Raw genomic sequence first — 19,507 nt, forward strand, 5'->3', positions numbered from 1 at the left:
GATTCAAACCCGGCTTTGAACTCATAACACTACTGATGCTGCACTGATGAGGTCGTCATTCTATCCTTCCTTCGAGCCGAAACGAGCTAGCGGCTCTGTAACTAGAATGGGCCACGCGGTGCCGGCTTCTTTCACAACTACCCGGCCAAAATGAAAACTTTACCTGGGGGACACAACACATAAATTCGCAAATCCTTGCTTCAATATTAGCGAAAATAAATATCTGTAGACGAACAGAAGCTTCTTCCAACTTAACATAATAAATCTAGCAATATTGCCAATGACGCCGCGTAAGTCTCCTTACGTAATTGGTATCCCAATGAATGAACCGCTAACATCCATAACTACTGCTACGTATATCTTGTGTTCCTGTGAGATGAAAGTAAATAGCAATCTTCTTGCCATTTTTTATCTTTTCCTTATTTTGCTCTTCCTTTACTCACTCATTTTGCACAAAAGTAGACAGAGTTAGAATGAATTAATACACTTTTATTGTATACTATAGAAAAAAAGTAGTTACAGAGATATGAATACAGAGCATGAGAGTACAATTTGACTTAGAGCCTCAAAATTAATCTGGCATCTAATCATGACTTGAGTTGATGTAAAATAGAGGCAATCAATTGATTTGCGGAATTGCACCTGGGCCACATAACAGTAATAAATGGAGATACAGTGTAATATATAAATTTTGTAAAGTTATCTCCGCGAACAGCCGAGAATGTGGAAAGTTTATTATGATGGTTGTTGCTAGAGTTCCGCACAAGTGTGATGAGTCCCTGCGGTTAGAGCGTCGCCCGTTGCGGGCACAAATGTAGCCATTTGGCGTAATGAGCACATGGGAGCGAAGTGTAAGCGTTAGCCGAAGATGGGGTTTCTTTTATTAGTATTAAGCTATACCTACTTCTATACCTTTACTTCTATATTTAATGTTTTTTAAAAAAAAGCGGTGATAGAGCATTGGGTGGGAGACTTCACTTTCGGGGGATCGAGTTCGAATCCCAACACGCACCTCTAACTTTTCTGAGTTATATGCGTTTTAAGTGATTAAAATATTACTTGCTTCAACGGTGAAAAAAAAACATCGTGAGGAAACCTGCATGCCTGAGAGTTTTACATAATGTTCTCAAAGGCGTGTGGAGTCCACCAATCCAAATCCAACTAAAAGTAGCAAAATTTTGCGTATGAAGTTCATTATTGGGCGTGCGCTGTGAAAACTATTTATGATACGAAAAATATATATACTACATGATTAAAGTGATCATTAGGTATAAACAATAAAAAAAAACCGAGAAACCTGAGGGATCCGTTAAAAACCGTTATTTTGTGTGTGTCCAAAATCACACACACATACGCGCCCAAAATATACAAGAGATATTTCTTCTGAATCCCCGGGATTTTATTAAAAACCCTTTACATCATGAATAGACATGAATAGAAGAAAATGTGTGTAAGTCGGGAAAATGAAGTTATCTTATCGCTATTTTCCGTGATACCTCAGCGGTTAAATGGCAGCATTTACAGTAAAAAAGTTATAAAGCGTTGAGAAAAGTTATTAAAATAGCACAGATGAGACGATGTAAATGATCGGCGCATCTTACGCTGCTCCGTTGAGGGTAATATCCCACTAAGTCGCGCCGAGTGCTGAGTAAAAAGCAGAAAAAAATATGCTAAGTGCAACCAAATTGTGTAGTGAGGGTTCCGCGCAAAATTCAGCGCTCGCAATGCGCATGTTCAGAAAAATGGCCAGCAGTAGAAGGAAGCTGGGATTTGCTATTAGACCAATCAGAATCCACAAAACACTAAACAGTTGCTTTTTTTTGAAATACCCACTCTATTTGAATATAAGAGAAAAAAATATCTTTATTTGCTGGTAAGTGGTAAATATTTTGAACCTAATCATTTCACTCCAAAATATTTAAGTAATTTAATAGTATAAAAAAATCCAATTAAATTTAATGCACGATTTTTTATATACTTTGATATCATACGTCTATTAACGTCCCACTGCTGGGACAGGAAAGGATCCTTTTCCTTTCCTCATAGGAGCGACGGTTAAGGAGCATAGACCCACCACGCTGCTGCAATGCGGGCTTTAACCACTTTTACCACAAGACATTGATAATAACCTGGAGCGTCGGCCTGACGGGGGTTGACAACGCCAATTTTCTCCTCTGAGATTTTATTGAACAGGAAATACACTACAATTGCTCTACAATTTTTGGTCCGGCCCGGGATTCGAACTCAGCACCTGTGAGGCAGTTAATAGTACGATTCGAGATTTAAGCTTTATAACAATCTACATATTTAGTTAAAACCTACTCCACCTTTTTTCCGATTACAGATGTTGTCACATTGTATCTATTTAGGTATTATCTTGGCATACGTTCGTGCACTAGTTGTTGCACATTCTTCAACGAACCTCTCACACGACGTTATATAATTGCCCAAGATCATTTCACATTGTGTGCGCAAGAAAGCGAAGCTGTTTGCTTCCACGAATCTTAAAACAGTTTAATTTTTTATAGTAATTAGTAGCTATGGCCTGAGTGTACGAATCCTGTGGGAGTCGTTTTTTTTTGTCAGGAATAGCAAGTAGCCTGTGTTACTCTCCTTCTTTCAACTATCTCTGTGCCTAATCAAGTTTATTTTATTTTTATTCCACTACAAGTTAGCCCTTGACTGCAATATTACCTGCTGATAAGTAATGACTTAGTCTAAGATCGATGGATGGTCTGTTAGGGAGTATAGTAGTCATACAAGGAATTTTTCAGGGAAAAATTCCTTGTGTAGTTCAGGCACGAAGGAAGGACAGACAAACACGCATTTATAATATTACTAAGAATAGACGGAACAAGCAAATGGCCCACTAGTAAATGGAAACCAATCGCCTATATACAGAGCAATATAAATATAAATATACTACGACAATACACACACCGCCATCTAGATGGTTTACTTTGGGGTTAGCCCCAAAGTAAGCGTAGCTTGTGTTATGAATACTAAGATGACTGATGAATATTTCTACGAATAAAATACATAAACATTTTTAATGTCCAAATAGACATCCAGACACTGAAATACATCTATGTCCCTAACACAAACAGTTTCCAGTTTTGGGAATCGTGTAGGTAGCAGGGTATGCGAGAGATACTAAGAAGCCGCCCCGTGTCCATAACTTGAGGCGTAGCGATTAGGCCTCACCTGCCTGAAAATACACAATGCTCCTTTGCGGCAGAAATAAGTAAAGTATAGTGAGAAGCAAATCAAGAAAATACTCAAATTCAAATTCATAATTTCTTTATTCATGTAGGCCTATCAGAGGCACTTATGAAGCATTTATACATAAATGTTTACATAATTGTAAGGGGATGGTGGTTTGCGTCCGCCAACTTAAAACTAAACCTACGAGGGTTCCAAACGCGCCCTGGTCTAAGAAGAGCCCACAAAACATACCCGGGTTTTTTTTTTGTTATCACCATCTTACAGCAAATTAGTATTAAGCTATGAAGTAAGAACAATTCACACCCAAGCTTTTTTATCGTTTTAGTAATCCTTAACATTATAATAGGATTTTTCTTTTTCATCAGCCAAGGAAATTTATGATGTGACTTGACACTTCTTTTACCTAAAACGTCCTTTAAACGGTTCTACTCTATAACAATAAGTATTATAATAGTGCTTCCCCGGACGAGCTTTGTCATGAACAGCGCTATTACTATACTACTACATTCCATCACGGAATTCTAAATATGAGTTAAGAGTAAGCGATCATCTGTTGAAATTTATTATCTTTTAAAGCGTTAGTCTGTCCTCATAATTTCCCCCGAGACAGCGCGGCTCCGGCGGGCCCGAGCAGAACACTTGTCAGGGCCAGCCTGGCGGGCCCGAGACCACGCTCGCAGGAAAATAATTTTTAAATTCAATATTACTTTCTAGATAATACGGATTATTTCACTAATCCACTCTGAGGCTTATTCAATTATTAGTTCATCTAGATAGCTTAGTTTCATAATCTCTCGTTGCAGTTATACCTCGCGTAGACCGTAAAAGATTTTGAGTATTAACTTAGTTTGATAATTGATTGAAATGAGTAGGTAAATCCGCTGGGGTTTAGACCGAGCCGATATTTTAAACTTAAGGCAAAATTTATAAAAGGACCGTCGTGCCACCAGAATGGATCAGAATGTTGGGGAAAAGAATGGATGAAAAGAGTCCATGCGAAGTATAATTCTATGAATTTGGATGTCATAAGATATGATGGATAAGTTAAGGAACAAATAGGTAATGTCGAAGAATACTTTGGCCAGGCTTATTTCGGCCGCCAAGCAGCGGTGCATAGCGCCTAAGATTGCTGGCCACAGCGCGATTCGTTGCAGGACGTGTTCCTTGCATGCCCGCTGAAGAGTTGCTCGGTTTACAGACAAGGTAGACTATCTGCTTGGTCGGTCAACTATTGCGATAATACGTAAAAAAAACTTACATTATGTTTAAGAAAAAAGTAGCGGGTTTTATATAAGCCTGTAAATGTAATGCAGAAGGAAGATAATCACGTTATTAGAACAATGTCAAATATAGCATTGAGGACTTTTTAAATATATTTTAAATGAACACTTGTATAACTTAATGTATCGTTGTGCGGCTCTAGGCCATAGATAACATAAAATTAGCGGGCATGTTTCCGACACATGGTCGCTAATTAGTGCCTAAATAAACACAATTGATTGTGATCGTGTGTTTATATACAATCTCGTCGCGTGCCCAATTGTCCATTGTGTTGGCACAGCTGCCGTAGACAAAGCAGATACTTGCTTATGACAATAACAATAGCACAGACCAAGTTGTAAAGTCTGGAGCTCTGAGGTAACTGCAGCACTGAATATCGGTTTAAACAGGCCTCTGATGTGTATGCTAATGTTATTCTTTGACCCCTGAGTACCGCAATCAAGGAAGAGCAATTTCTGAGCGTCTTGCCGGTTTCTTCGCTGTAGAATCTGTCTTCCGAAAGGTAGTAGGCAAAATTGATGTTTCAAAAGTGCTTATATAACATCGCCTTGATGTGAATTTACATATTTTGAATTCGAAGTCTTTGGCTACTCTCTTGTTGTCCTTAGCGACGGTATCAAAGACCTTAAAAATCATAGAATTATAATGAAATTCGTTTCCATAGTGGCATTCAATATTTGTAACACTATCTGAAATCGATATACTTCGATAGGTTTATAACATTGATTTAAGCCATGAGCGACAATGAAACCACAGATGGTAGTTTCGTAATTAAAAAAAAATTGTGTCCCATTATTAACGGGTGTATATTTCATAAACTTTTACTTTAATTTTTAAAGTTTAGTTTAAACGTTCTTTATTTAACACGGCATAACACTAGCATTAGAGCAGTGAGGTGGGTTGAAGCTCTATATTCCATCTTTAAGTGAGAAGTACTTGCCCACCAGTGGGACATGAATTAGGCTTAATATGATTAAATGATTAAGGGCAATATAACCACATATGTCGAGTTTACGTCGCTGGGAAACCGAAACCCAAATGAGACGCTCCTCAAAAGGATTTCGTAGATCATCATTCACAGCGTCCCTTTCATTTATGTCGACTTACTTACGAACTTATGAAAGAGGAAACTGGAGCAAACTCCGCTTTGTTTGGAGGGACGCCGTGAGTTAAAGGCTGAGGTCTCTACACTCTATTGAGAGGTTTCTACAAGCGTACAAGAAAGGCTTGGCAAAACAATAGCGAAACAACTTAGCTACAAAAAGTTAACCTTTTTATGAGATTATGAGACTAATTGTGATACGATTAGGAAACTTTAGGTAAAGAGTAGACTAGAGTAGTAGTACAGAGTAGTAGGAGAGAAGATTTATATAGTATCGAAAGAGCGCCGTCTAGCTACCACGAAACACTATTGGCGCTAGTTATTGCATACCAAAGTCAAAGCAAAACTCAAACATTTCATTATCCAAATAAATATTTAGAAAGCTGTAATGAAACAAACGCGCTCCGGCCAATGGGTGACAATGAATCTTCTTCTTATTACTTACTAGCTGTTTCCCGCGTTTATAAGGATTTGTTACGAATCCCAAATCGCCCTGTCGGAATTCGAACCCGGGACCTCCTACTTAAATTCACAGCGCTCATCGCTTCGCCAGGAAGTTTCTCAAAAAGTTCATACTTGCAATCAGCAAAGGAAGGACAAACACAAATAAAACACACTTTCGCATTTATAATATTAAGTATTGAATAATTTTTCCAAGTCTATTTCATATGCTGTGTTTACTTTTAAGAAAGCATTACACTTAAATAGAATAGTTAAATTTTAAAAACGGTTGTATTAGTGTAAGTGTTTGTAAGTAAACCTAATAAATAAAATAAAATAAAATAAGTCTTACTTCAGTCCTTACAGGGTGAAGTTGTTCTAATTCAGCAATTTACAACGTTAAGTCAATTAACAATAGGTATTATAACCTCCAAATCCTTAAAATAAATTATAACTAAGGAAAATTCCTTATTAAATTATCATAATAAGAGTTACCTTATTTGTCGCATCAGATTAAAGTTTTAATATAAACAATAAAAAATTGTTGAATTTTAATTGTAATTTAAAAAAGTCTTATGTTGAGTTTTAATTTTAGATTTCTTTTTTTTATGTCTAAGTATCCTTTATATTCATTTTATGTTAATCTCTCAATTTTGTATATGGGTCCCCGACCTAAAATAGATTTTATTTTTATTTATTTGTTATTTAGTTAGTCAATAGATAAATGCTTAGGGCTGGCTTATATAGGCTTTGGGCTGGTACTGAGAACGGGTCGGGACAAGAATTGTTAGCTATTCTAAGCAATTCTGGGCACGATTTCGTCGTGATTCCTGATCAAAGTCAACACCCAAACTAGTCTACTGGATAGATAGGCTAATACCTAAGCCCTGCAACAACGAACAATGGTGTTCATGTATCACACCGAGTTTTCCAACATTTCTTTGGCTGATTTGCATGTTAATTCTTCTTCATTCTATAAGTATACAATAGGGGAATAGTTGATAGCTCCTATCAAAATTTCGCTATATTCTAAATGCTAGGATAGCTTTAAACAGAGGAACGCAGGGCATGCAAGAAACACGTCGCATAAAGTGCCGCCCTGTGTTCCCATTTACCTGTAATGGCGCCGGCAACCACGCCCTTCAGACCGAAACACAGCATTGCAACAATGCTACTTAGCGGCAGGTGGTATTACTTTCCCGGCCGAGCGCTGTCGCAATAGGTTCTACTACTACTAACTTTGTTTCAAAAAATTGGACGAAATTGAAGGTAGGGAAATTAAAAAAAAACAAAGCATGGTTTTCCATCGATTTCCGAGCTGCATGTATTGAAGGGGGCGCGGTGTCGGCGCGCAAATTGGATTTAAATCCACTAAGGCGTGAGTGGCGTCCGCCGCGTCATCCCGATCACACTTGACCGGTGAGGGCTCGGCCGGAAGGGGCAGTTGCACATAAACCAACTAACTCTAACTTCCGGATTTAAAATCAATTTCCACACATATCGAAAATTATCATGATCATAATCATCATCATATCAACCAATAGACGGACATAGATCTTTTGTAGGGAGTTCCAAATTCCACGGTTCTGTGCCGCTTGGATCCAGCGGCTACCTGCGACGCGCTTAATGTTGTCTATTCACCTCGTTGGGGGTCGACCAAGGCTGCGCTTACGGCACCAAAGATTACGCAAAGATACGGCATTTGCAGATTCTGGAAAATTTAGAGATTAAAAAAAAACGAAAAATGTTAATAAGCACTCGGCAGATAACCATAGTAAGCAAAAATGACGGATATTATGAAAATTAGGCTTAATTTGCTATACTCCGCGAAAAGCAGGAGAATCTGTATGGTGAAATTTATAATTTCTTCAATCCTTATACTCCACACCAAACACATCTACAATGACTGAGTATTTTACTTAACAATTATTCATTGTAAAGTCAACATCTCCAGAGGATGTTCTGGTTTCGGAGCGAAACGTGCGTAGCCGAAGATTTGTTTGGTGTGCTGTATAAGGATTGAAGAAATTATAAATTACACCATACTGATGCTAATGCTTTTCGCGGAGTAAAGCAAAGTAAGCTTAAATTTCATAATATGTATATCAAGGAATTCCGTAAAGTAACGCCTGCTTCTATACAATATTTAAAAAATAACGGACATACGGCCTGCCTGTGCCTATCAGTAGCAAACCTATTCCCACCCATGTCCTACCAACCTCGCGGCTAGATGGATGTGCCGATCCGAGGGAGGGCGGTAGTTTTTATGGCATGATCCCGGCCTGATTTCTTGGCTCCTTACCATTAATTGTTTCTCAGTCCTTGCCTTTTATATTGTACTCTCTAGCAACACCCTATTAGCTTCAATGGTTCGTCTCTTGCTCGGTGGTGCTCTCCCGTAGCCGGTTAAAGTTCCCCGTTATTGTAACGTTGTCCGACTCAAGGTCCCGCCTCCTCACAAGAGAGTCCACCCAGCATCTTTTGCCGAAGGTTCCCATAGAGTGGCACTGCTACAGTACGTGGTGCTTTTTCTTTCTATTCGCAAGATCACTCCCAGCATACAGCAAAAGTCTGCGGATGATAATGACGACATACGAAATAAACAAACAAAAGCAATGTTGTATCGTCTAAACTCATTAGTTCGTGATAAATATATGTTCATTACACCGAGTTTACTGTACAATTGATGAATAGGAGCACACCGCTTCTCTTATCTCTCACAAGAAGGAAAAATATTTGTTGAATTCTTAAATGGTGTTGAAAAAGATCAACTGCTAAATTTCTTGCTGGTTTCTTCTCGTAAGAATCTGCCTTCCGGGCCGATGGGAGACAGACAGACTTAATGTTTCCTGGTGGTTATAAAGGAATTATGTTTTTTTGTACCAACCGGTGGTCTGGTGTCGCAGCCTTCGTGTGGGGCGAGTCCCGCTGTCAATGCCCACTTAGCGCCTCTTTCCAATTAGCCCGCCAATTATTGGCAAATCCCGCCGAAATGTGTCTCACTGCGGCAAACGAAACACGACCTTATGACAAACTTGTTTTGAATTATTTTGTATTCAGGTATGGAGCGGTTGTAACTACGCTACGTGAACCTTCGGTGCAAATCTATCTATATAACTTAACTTTATCCCGGGAAAACTAACGGTTTCTGCAGGATGGAAAAAAACGCGATGTATCATATCTAGGTAATAATATATAAGATACTGAACTATTTAACATGTTGGCCCGTTACCACCAGGTGAGAGTGCAGTCAAAGGCAATCTTGTAGTGAAAAAAAAGAAGTGATCTTTAGTTTACATTTGAAGAGCTAAGTTACATTCAACATAAACTTGAGACGGAGGCTGCGATGGGATATTGAGGGATAAAGCTGCAAGCTAAAACGACTTAGCGGCTTACTCTGAAGCGCAATGCTGTTTCAGCTTCGAGCTATACACAAAACTACGTTCAGTTTATTGAATGTTATTATTCTATTCTGTGGCATTCAATGTGTTTTTTAAGCGGTACCAAAGGCTTTGATTTGTGGTCAAGCCTTCAGTTTCTTTTCGTAGGGTCGAGTTCGAATACCAGCACGCACCACTAACATTTGTAAGTTATGTGCGTGTTAAGCAATTAAAATATCACTTGCTTTAACGCAGAAGGAATACATTGTGAGGAAACCTGCATACCTGAGAGTTCTCCGTAATGTTTTCAAAGGTGTGTGGAGTACACCAAACCGATCTGGGCCAGTGTAGTGGATTACGGCCTAATCCATTCTCATTGTTTGAGACCCGTGCCCTGGAGTGGGCCGGTAATGGATTGGTATCATGATATGGCATTCATATCCAAGTGGTCAACACTTCAGCTTCTTTTCCGGGGGAAAGAGTTCTATCCCCGGCACGTAACTTATATTACCACTTGCTTTTACCGTGAAGGAAAACAACGAAGCCGCGTGCCCGAGACTTTTATATAACGTCTTCAAGGGAGGGTGTAGTCTACCAATCCACACTTGGTCGACTACGGATCTATGGCCCTTATCATTCCTGTGATTTGTATTCGGACCGTAAAATAGGTTTAATTTTTTTGGTAATATTAGGTTTAAACTATCTTCCATAAAACTGTTACAATGTATGGTAAAGCTTAAGCCGCTTTTAGTTTTAATTAATACTGATGAAAATATACAGAAACAATTAGCAGATTACGTCATTAGCATTTTAGGCGATATTTAATTAATTATTGTAGTTAGCGGGACTGCCTGCATTAGTAATAAACTGTGGTAGGTAGTAAGTTACGTAAGCTGTATACACTTTCTCGGCTTTCTAGACACTTAAAGGAGGCGATGCTAGTTTCTCTGTAATTTAATGCCATTCCCAGCATAGTCTTTTCCTGAACCTATGACGCTCTGCTTGTCTGATGCTACAATTCAGTATCCAATGCGCGTGCTCCGTCGTGTTCTTCTCCGGATGGCCGTGGCCAAGCGGGGGTGCGGGCCTCGACGCTGACCCTCCTAACCCGGGTGATTAGCCTGGGGAAGAACACTTTCCCGGTATTGTTCTTTAAGCCTAACCAAAACTAGGATGAGCTAATCCTGCATCACGCTAGCGAAGTTTTCACCGAAAATAATCATCACAAATACAACTTCCAGAGATGAAAGGTTAGACCTCCATCCCCAAGCTCGAACTCCTGCGCACTTGCAAATTATGGAATAATCTCCCATCTGATGTGTTTCCTCAAAAATACGAGTCGAGTATAAGACGAGTCTTGATAAAAAACGCATTTGATAAATTGCGAAGCGCTATTACTAAATTATGCGTTTCCAAAACTGATTTATTGCGAAGAAACTCTTCGTAACGTAATATAACGTCTGCGTACAAATCGGTGTTTTTATGAAACGTACGGTTGCAGTGGGCGCCTGTGTGACACAATCGCAGATGTTTGCTGCCGTAATTTCAATTGCTGTTTCATGTTACATAAACAACAAATTATTTGTTTCTAAGTTTAGTTAATTGGTTTTTTTGCGACGGATTCGAACTGAAACGCTAGAACAGTGAACCGATATATCTTAGTGTGTGTTTCACGTGTAATGGAAGATTCACAAACATTTATTAATTTAGTTGAAAACTTGTGAGTAGTGTAGTTAGCATTATATCTAAAACAACATAAAACACACGCTTTGTAGATAAGTATAAGGTTCAAAATATCAAAAATCGGTACCTTTTGTGCGTCGAACCCGTGATAAGTTAAACATGAGAATAACAGACCACGGAAGCAGTTTCTTAGAATATTAAATGATAAGCCGTAATAGAAAGTAGGTATAATAAAAAACGTCTATTAGAAGAGATTCGTCTCGCCAAATCTCTTATGAAGGAAGTTAGGAGTTAGGACGGGGCTGCGGGCAGCGACCGGCACTAACTACTTATCGAACTTTTCCTTTTCGTTTACTAAAAATGACACGTGCTCGAGGTTTATTCGGCTTTGGGTGCTTTTTACTTTGAATAAATTATTACTCTAGCTGTGAAGTTCATTTTATGGATTACGTTTTCATCTACTCTCGCGGTCTGTTGGATCTTAGGAACTTCAATCTACTCGAATATTTATCAATACTAATCAAACACTCATACTGATTCTTTAAACAACACATATAATATATGCAATAACATATCACTTGCGATGAAAGAAAACATCGCGAGGAAACCTGACACGCACGCGTGGTGGTACAAGGCCTTTTCAATCAAAGAGAAGACCCGTGCCCTCCCCGTGATAACTATAAATGCGAGTGTGTCTGTTTGTTCGTTAGTTATATACACATTATTTAATTATTATTTTAATCTGTTACAATTCACCACAAATTACAACCACATCTGGCAGTACGTGTAAAAGCAGTGATCGTGGGCTAATCTGATAGTAGTATGGCAGTTTAATATATTCTATCTATTCGGTTTGTACGCGATATCGTACCGGAGCGCTCATTCTTTATTAGCAGTAGAGCTTAAATTACAGGCTCGTGCGGCTTAACACAACCAGGTTGATGGACACAGGGCGGAAGTTTGTACGACTATTCCTTGCATGCCCTGAGAAGTTTTGCTCTGTTTCCAAGCGATGAACTAACCATCATGTGGGCGGTCTACGGGGTGGCTCAACTGTTACTTTAAATAGTATTGTTTGGTGGCACGTCTTTCTCAATAGGGTGGTTAACTAGCCACGGCTTGGAATGGCTGGAATCTACTTCAAAATAGATGCAACTTAACAAAGGTAAAAAAACAAACGCACTCTCGGTTTTTATAATATCAGTATGGATAGCAATCCTTCTTCATAAATAAAAAGCTAGGTACGTTATAAACAAACAAAAAATAGATTGATGCAAAGATAGCTTACGGTATGGGGAACATGCGAACATGGCACTATTTTTTGAAAATGGATGGATTTTTTTTTAATGAGAATGAGAAATCTCGAGGATTCCATTATCAATTAATCTGCAGTTCAAAATCTTTCATTTAAACACAAGCTGTGTTTCATTTGTTTCGACGAAGTTTCATAAGCGCCACAGCGTCTCTAACCGTTAATTGGTTAGTAAATGTTTTTGTTCAATTTTGTTGTCGCAGCGGCACACATGTTGTGGTTTCCGGCACTTTCACCGGTGATTGATTGCCGCTCTCACGGGCGCAATTGAAAATTAACTCATTTGTGAGAAGCTAACGAGAAAATACTAGCCATTAATAAAATCAAAACTTGTTGACTTGAGCCTATAAAACTTTCGTATGCGTTGAATCAAAACTTAACACCATGTTGTAAGTTATAGTACGATTATCACGACGACGACCTGGCACACTGGTGACCGCTGTGGACTTACAATCGGTAAGTCCCGCGTACCGTCAACAACAAGGCCACGTTTGGAATATTATGGAAATTGAACTTAATTTGCTATACTCCGCGAAAAGCAGGAGAACCTGTACGGTGTAGTTAATATTTTTTTCAATCCTTATACTCCACACCAAACAGATCTTTGGCAATATACCTACACTCTACGCACGTTTCGCCCCGAAACCGGAACATCCTTGGGAGATGTTGACTTTACAATGAATAACTGTTAAGACAAATTAGCAATTTTGGAATTGATGATTTCTTTATTTCTCTGGTCAGGTTTGGTCCTCTGGAAGACTGTGACTAGGGACAACTGTACCGACAAAGACTTACTGGTACGATGCCGGGTAGAACCTGGCTGGATAATTACACTGTGTTGGGCTGACTAGAAGTGTAATACAATACACACATTAAAATATTTAGAGCGCGAACGTATGTTCAGCTCAACTGTATAGTAGCTTGTATATTTTTAAAATACATATATGATATGCGCCGTTATAAGTAAAATAAAACCGTTCTTGCGGTATTGAAACAATGTTCTTTTTTACCTACAGCATGCAATTATTATCTGGATCAAACTAAATGTGAAAATAGCTTAAAAACAGGAGACAGACAGAAAAAAATTCAGACGAAGAAAACCAAAGGTTGTATTTTTGTAATCAAACGCAATCCAAACAAATTAGCACTGACACGACGTCTTGCGTATCTGTTAATGTGGAAAGAAACATGTCAGCTTTTCGACTCTGCATAATATTATTATGACCCATATTCACAGACTAGTGTTTGCTGATTGCGCCTACAATAACAGCAGCTAAATTGTAATAACACAGTAGGTGTCAGACATTTACTATATTTCGTGTCAAGTACTAAAGCTTTGAGCGCAATATGTCATGGAATTGCAAAAAGTATTTGTATTTACTTTCATTTCCTTTCTAATTTAGGTTCAAACTATCCAATTATATGTTTAAGAGGTTACTAGTTTCTCAAGCAAAATACGTCCACTACTGGACAAGGGTCACATAATTTCCATTTATTATGCAACTAGATAAGTTACCGGCGTTCTTCGAACGCGTTTATTACGGCTTTTTACAAATCCTGTGGGAAACTTTTGTCTCCCGTCCGATTAACTAGTAACTATGCCAAAAATCAAGATTATTGGTTGCTAAGTTCGGGCCTCAAGGTGGGACCAACGGACAAAAATGTTAGTATGGATTTCCATATTAATACATTTTAGGTAAATTTGTTATAAAATGTAGCATATGAAGGCCCAGTAAGGGCGTAATTTGATTGTTACACAAATTAATATTCGTAGTTTAAAGTATATACAGATGTACAGATTTTATCATCTGAGTCTTGAGTCCTGGCTCCCATGCTACCCGGTGGATAAGCTCTGCACATCTAGTGCGAGGTCGCTATTAATGTTATGTGTTTTTAGTTTTTACGTAACACGCTACACGCTCACAGATGATTACTGTTAGCCTTAAGTATTCGTAAATTTCGTCCAACAATCATAATACAGATAAATAATAAACGAGACAAAAAATAAAGCATATTTTAAGGATGCAAAAAATCGGTAATCTGTCACAGAGAACTTTTGTTTATGAGATAACGTCACTATAGATAGATTTCGGGCGACCACAACATCATATCCTCCGCATTCATCATCCGTATCCTATAAATAATACACTCACAGGATGATAATTTACAAGTGCCTAATAGAGTAACAAGAACAATTATAGAACGAAATACAGCACTAGCTTATAACCCAAATAAAAAAGTTATTTTTATATTATATTTTATTAGTTCATGATTTCCACGTACCTAACTAAAAGAAGAAGCTTAGTTCGTAATCAATATTTATATACGGTCGAGTGTTTACCTGAATACGTTTGTGTGGAATGCGCGGTTAGATTGCTCCTGTTTGCGCTGCCAACAAAAACGTAGAGCGAAACAATACACTTACCTTAGTAAGAGATTAATACGCTCGCAATTTAGACTCGTTTTCGAGTATCGAAACGCTTTTACATCAGAGTAAAATGGTTCGTATCAAGATTACATTAAAACTCGAATTATTCTACTACAGCTTCTGATTTTGGCAGACCGTTTGTACTCGTAAAAAAGAATCGTGCAGTACAGCCATGCGACTTTTACTATGATGGTATAAAATTAAATTTTTTTTTTTTTTTTATTCATGTAAACCTTATCACAGGCACTTATGAAGCGTTTATACATTTAACATGTTAACACTAATGTTGGGTGGTGGCGATAATTGCATTCGTTAACTTAAAACTAAAGCTAGTTCCAAACGCGCGCTGGTCTACGAAAAGCTAACTACAAACTTAGCTACTCACAGTCGAATTAAAGTCTAGCTATGAATTTAGAGCAATATAATAGAGTTCTTTATAAATCGTAGTTAACTTCGTGATCGAGTAAGTAAACGTTGGTAGTAAAATCTCACACTTGGTACAGAACAGTGGTAGCTACAGCAGGCTCGCGTGCAGTAAATTGAAATAGTTGCTTCACATGTTGTTCAGAAGAATCCAGTTCAATCAATCGCTGCTGTTGTATGCTAACGGGCAACTACGGATTTTACTTTTTCTAAATTGTTTTCGACTCGGCGCAGTTCAGAGCTTTTTGTTTTATTGTATCGATTGCCATTTTACAATCGACTTGATGGTTAGTTAGCAAGCGATTCAATGGTTATGATGCAGGTATTTTTAGTTTTGATAACTTAGCTCCACTTAATGACCATTATCTATTGAAAGTACAAAGTGGCAATTCCCATACAAAACATTTAAAAAAAATGCTGGATATTCTTTTGTTTAATGTAGATTTTCACTTCTTCGTTTTAAACTGCCAAATAATTATCCATACAAAACGAGTGCAAGAAAAAACACACAAAATTGAACAAAGTTTAGTTCACAGCAATTTTCCGTACATTGGTTTTCACTGCAAAAGAAATCAGATCAGTTGCAGGGAAAGAAGTATGAGTAGCAATAGTAAACTGCTTTCTTGATGTTCTTTGCTTTGTAGGTGTTTATCAAGGTGGTCAACTAGAGCCTCTGATATTGTAACTATATACCATGAATAAAAATATTTTAATGATTTATAAATACGCAACTATCTCGGTTTATATTTAGATAAATATCATTGACATGTTATTGCTGAAGTTAACGATCGTCTGACATTTAGAACAAAGGTGAACGCGGAGGAAGATTGTATAATAACAGTTATGTATTAGGCGACTGTTATAAAACAAATTTTGTCTTTAAGTTCTTTGATAATCCGCTAGTAAATGTTTGTCGCTTTATTTGTAAGATTGCAAGCACATCAACCAAGAATAGCTCAGCTAATTGAAAACAGACTTTCAAATTTCAAAAGCTTTTAGTCACACTGTCCTCTTATGCATAGCATAGCACCTATTTTCATCTGTCTGTTTGTGACCGTTTTATAGGCAGGTAGATGTTAATCCAAAAAGTAATTCAGAGCATGATTTTTCTGTCAAAAAAGAGTTTCGTATTTAAAGAAAATAATTTAGAGATTAAAATTATATTTAGTGCCACGCAAGGAAAGTTGGATACGTTAAGGAAAGAAATAGTAAAAAAGCAAGGAAGTGGAATAGGGGATTTTAGTAATTAGAAGGCGTAGTCTTTAGAAATCTTATATGGTGAAAAATATCATTCTAAAGACTCCGTCTCTGTATTAGATGTAATACAGGATAAAGGAGCACGGTTATAATAAAACCCTTTGATATAAAAAAAGATTATGTGCTGAAAAATGTTTCGCAATCTATTTTAGTAGGTATTCGCGCGAGTATTTGGTGCCTCGTTTACATGTCAAAGTTCTCGGCACTTTTGTCTGAATTTGCCTTGGAAATTTTTCGTTTTAACAAAGATTCGCTCGCAATGAAGCATCTCGAATACTCTTAAGAGGGTTATTGGGTTTCCAAATTAGCTTGTTAAATCTCGTATAGGATCCATGGCAAAACACTTTTCAAGAAGTTCGGTTATGCCCGAGATTAAGGAATTTGAATAGATATCGTTATGTAAATTCGATAGTCGTATTTATTGTGTAGTATAATAAAAACCAAAAATTATTGATAATTTCCTTTTTTTGCTTGGATAACTTGGATTTTAGAAGAGCAAGCTGTCTTCTGAGCTTTTGTATGGCAAACCTTGCTTCTTTTTTTGTTTTTGCTAAGATAATCTTCGGAAAAGGAAGTAAAGATGCAATGTTTGATCTGTTATCAAATATGTCAGAAACCGGCGTTAAGAAAATTGCTTTATTGCCATATACTTTATTTGGGACAAAGAATTATGGCGCTAAAAAGACCTGAACAATTTTAATAATCAAAAAACTTTGCACAATTTTGAGACTGATGTTCTGTACTCCGTTTGAGCCTATATAAGTTTTGTAGCATTTTTAAGAATGGAGGGTAGCACAACCATAATCCTATCTCCCAAATCCTTATGCCAACAACTGACGTATTTGGTAAGCTTTACTTATTTTGATTTTCTCTTGCAGCGGCATACTTCTACGTCGGGACTTCGAAGACGCCGAGTGCCACCGGCGCCCTGAGGCTGCGGGACGAGCGAGGCGGCGGCACTCCTCTGCGCCGGTACCGCGGGGAGAGCGTCACGCTGTCACTGCCCGAGGGGAAGACGCTGCGAGACGTGAGCTGGTTCTCAGTCTGGTGCGACGAGTACTCGGTAAGTACATCTGTACACCGGCCGACTACCAGTAATGTAGATGTACAAACAATATCTGACAGGTTTAACGTCAAAAATACAGCTAAGTACCAGTCTTGCCAATGCGAGTCGATATTGAATTCGATAGTAAAACAATAAATGTAAATATGAATGCATAGCCTATTTGCAAGATGGCTAAGTCTGCGTCGCAGGTCTCCAGAGAGTTTTCCTGATGCAGTCAACTTTGGAGTAACTTATTTGCCAACTCCCTAGCGTCTGAATAGTTTAGTAGCACTACTGTGGGCACCAAATGTAAATAATGTACCGACTTACGGTTATGGCAGTGCTAAAGGAGCGTGACTTAGGGAGTTTATTATTGTAACTATTATGAGTAAAATAATATTTTTGTACACATGGTGAAAAATATTTTTATATGAACAATTCACTACCGATAACATTATAAACATGACTTTTGTTATGTCACTAAACAATTAAACTTCATTTGAAAACCCGTTCATGTTAAGGGAAAAATGGTATCTTTTTGATGACCTTCCTGGCGCAAAGGCTGTTGGTGAATGTTGAATTTTAGTTGGAGGTTCCGGATTCGATCCCAGGAAATAATAAATTCCCAAATTTATAATTTCTTAATTTTCTCTGATCTGTTCTGGCCGTGGCTAGTTACCACGTGCCGTTAAGCAATTTAGCGTTCCGGAATTATTTGTGTAGAAGCCTCAGGTGGATGGGTTAGTTGTTATTGTCAAGGGAGTATCCCTTACAGGTTAGCCCACTAACATCTTAGACTGCATCATCACTTACTGCTAGGTGAGATTATAGTCGCGGACTAACTTGTCGTGGAATAAAAAAAAATATTTCTGTGATAATAGCCAGGACCGCCGGCTTCTTATGGATGTACAATGTATGTACAATGCCACTTTCCAAACCCTGCGGTGGTACTGATAAAACATCTTTTGGTTCGACCTGAAAATGGAACCTCGTAATTCGCTGAACGAAGCAGTCAGTAAATAACAGTAATGTTCAGTAAAGACTACCCGGCAGATATAAGACAGTAGATGCAGTTCATCAACTCATCAGTATTGTGGACGGAAGCTAAACTAGCACAGCTTGCCACCGAAGCGATCAATCGGCCGCTTGCAGGCGGAGTCGCGTGTTTACCTCGCATTGTTTGTGCGGCCTACCGGGACACGGGTCCCGGTCCCGGGGGACTAAGCTGCAGCGCCGTAAGCCATTCCTGGTCATTCATTCGTAGCTGTGGCAAAAGCTATTTCGCTTGCTCGGAAATAGATTCGTTATTTAAAAATAAAAAAATGTTTTTAACAGCTTTTCTTGACACTTGAAAAAAATAGTGCGCCAGCAATTTCCAACACCACGGCAATAGATTTTGCTGAACTGTGATTAATAGATGTTACATTTTTATTTTTTTATTCCACTACAAGTTAGCCCTTGATTGAAATCACACCTGGTGTTAAATGATGATGCAGTCTAAGATGTTAGCGGGCTAACCTGTTATGGAATATGGTAGTCACACCCCTGATCGATTTCCACGCGACATCGCACCCTAACAGGTTAACCTGCTACCATCTTGGATTGCATCGTAACTTACAACCAGGTGAGATTGAAGTCAAAGGCTAAAAAAAAACGTTGTCATACCCCTAATTGGTTCGTACGCAAACTTGGCACCGGAACACCAAATCGCTTAGCGGCGCGTCTTTGTCGGTAGGGGGATAACCAGCCAATGACTAGACAAAGCATAGAAAAGGGAATCGAACCCGGGACCTCGTACTTAAATTCATAGCGCTCACCGTTGCGCCATGGAGGTTGCCAAAAACCTAACGTACCTAAGTATGAGAATAAAAGATACCCCGATTTAAATTACGTATCATTCAAATCGCATTTCTTTCAAAATGTGATTTCC

The 19,507-nt window shown here is 38.3% G+C and overlaps 1 protein-coding gene across 2 annotated transcripts in view; it reads left to right on the top strand.

The window, feature by feature from the left end:
• LOC120634123 (protein Skeletor, isoforms B/C) overlaps positions 1-19,507 on the top strand; it is a 109,578-nt gene that overhangs the window by 39,288 nt on the left and 50,783 nt on the right. For both annotated transcript variants that reach the window (XM_039904516.1, XM_039904515.1), the window contains exon 3: positions 17,411-17,595. In XM_039904516.1, coding sequence (XP_039760450.1) covers positions 17,411-17,595 — 185 coding nt within the window. The remainder of the gene's footprint in view (positions 1-17,410; positions 17,596-19,507) is intronic.

Source organism: Pararge aegeria, chromosome 23, assembly GCF_905163445.1.
Source record: "Pararge aegeria chromosome 23, ilParAegt1.1, whole genome shotgun sequence".
NCBI classification, from domain to species: Eukaryota; Metazoa; Arthropoda; class Insecta; order Lepidoptera; family Nymphalidae; genus Pararge; species Pararge aegeria.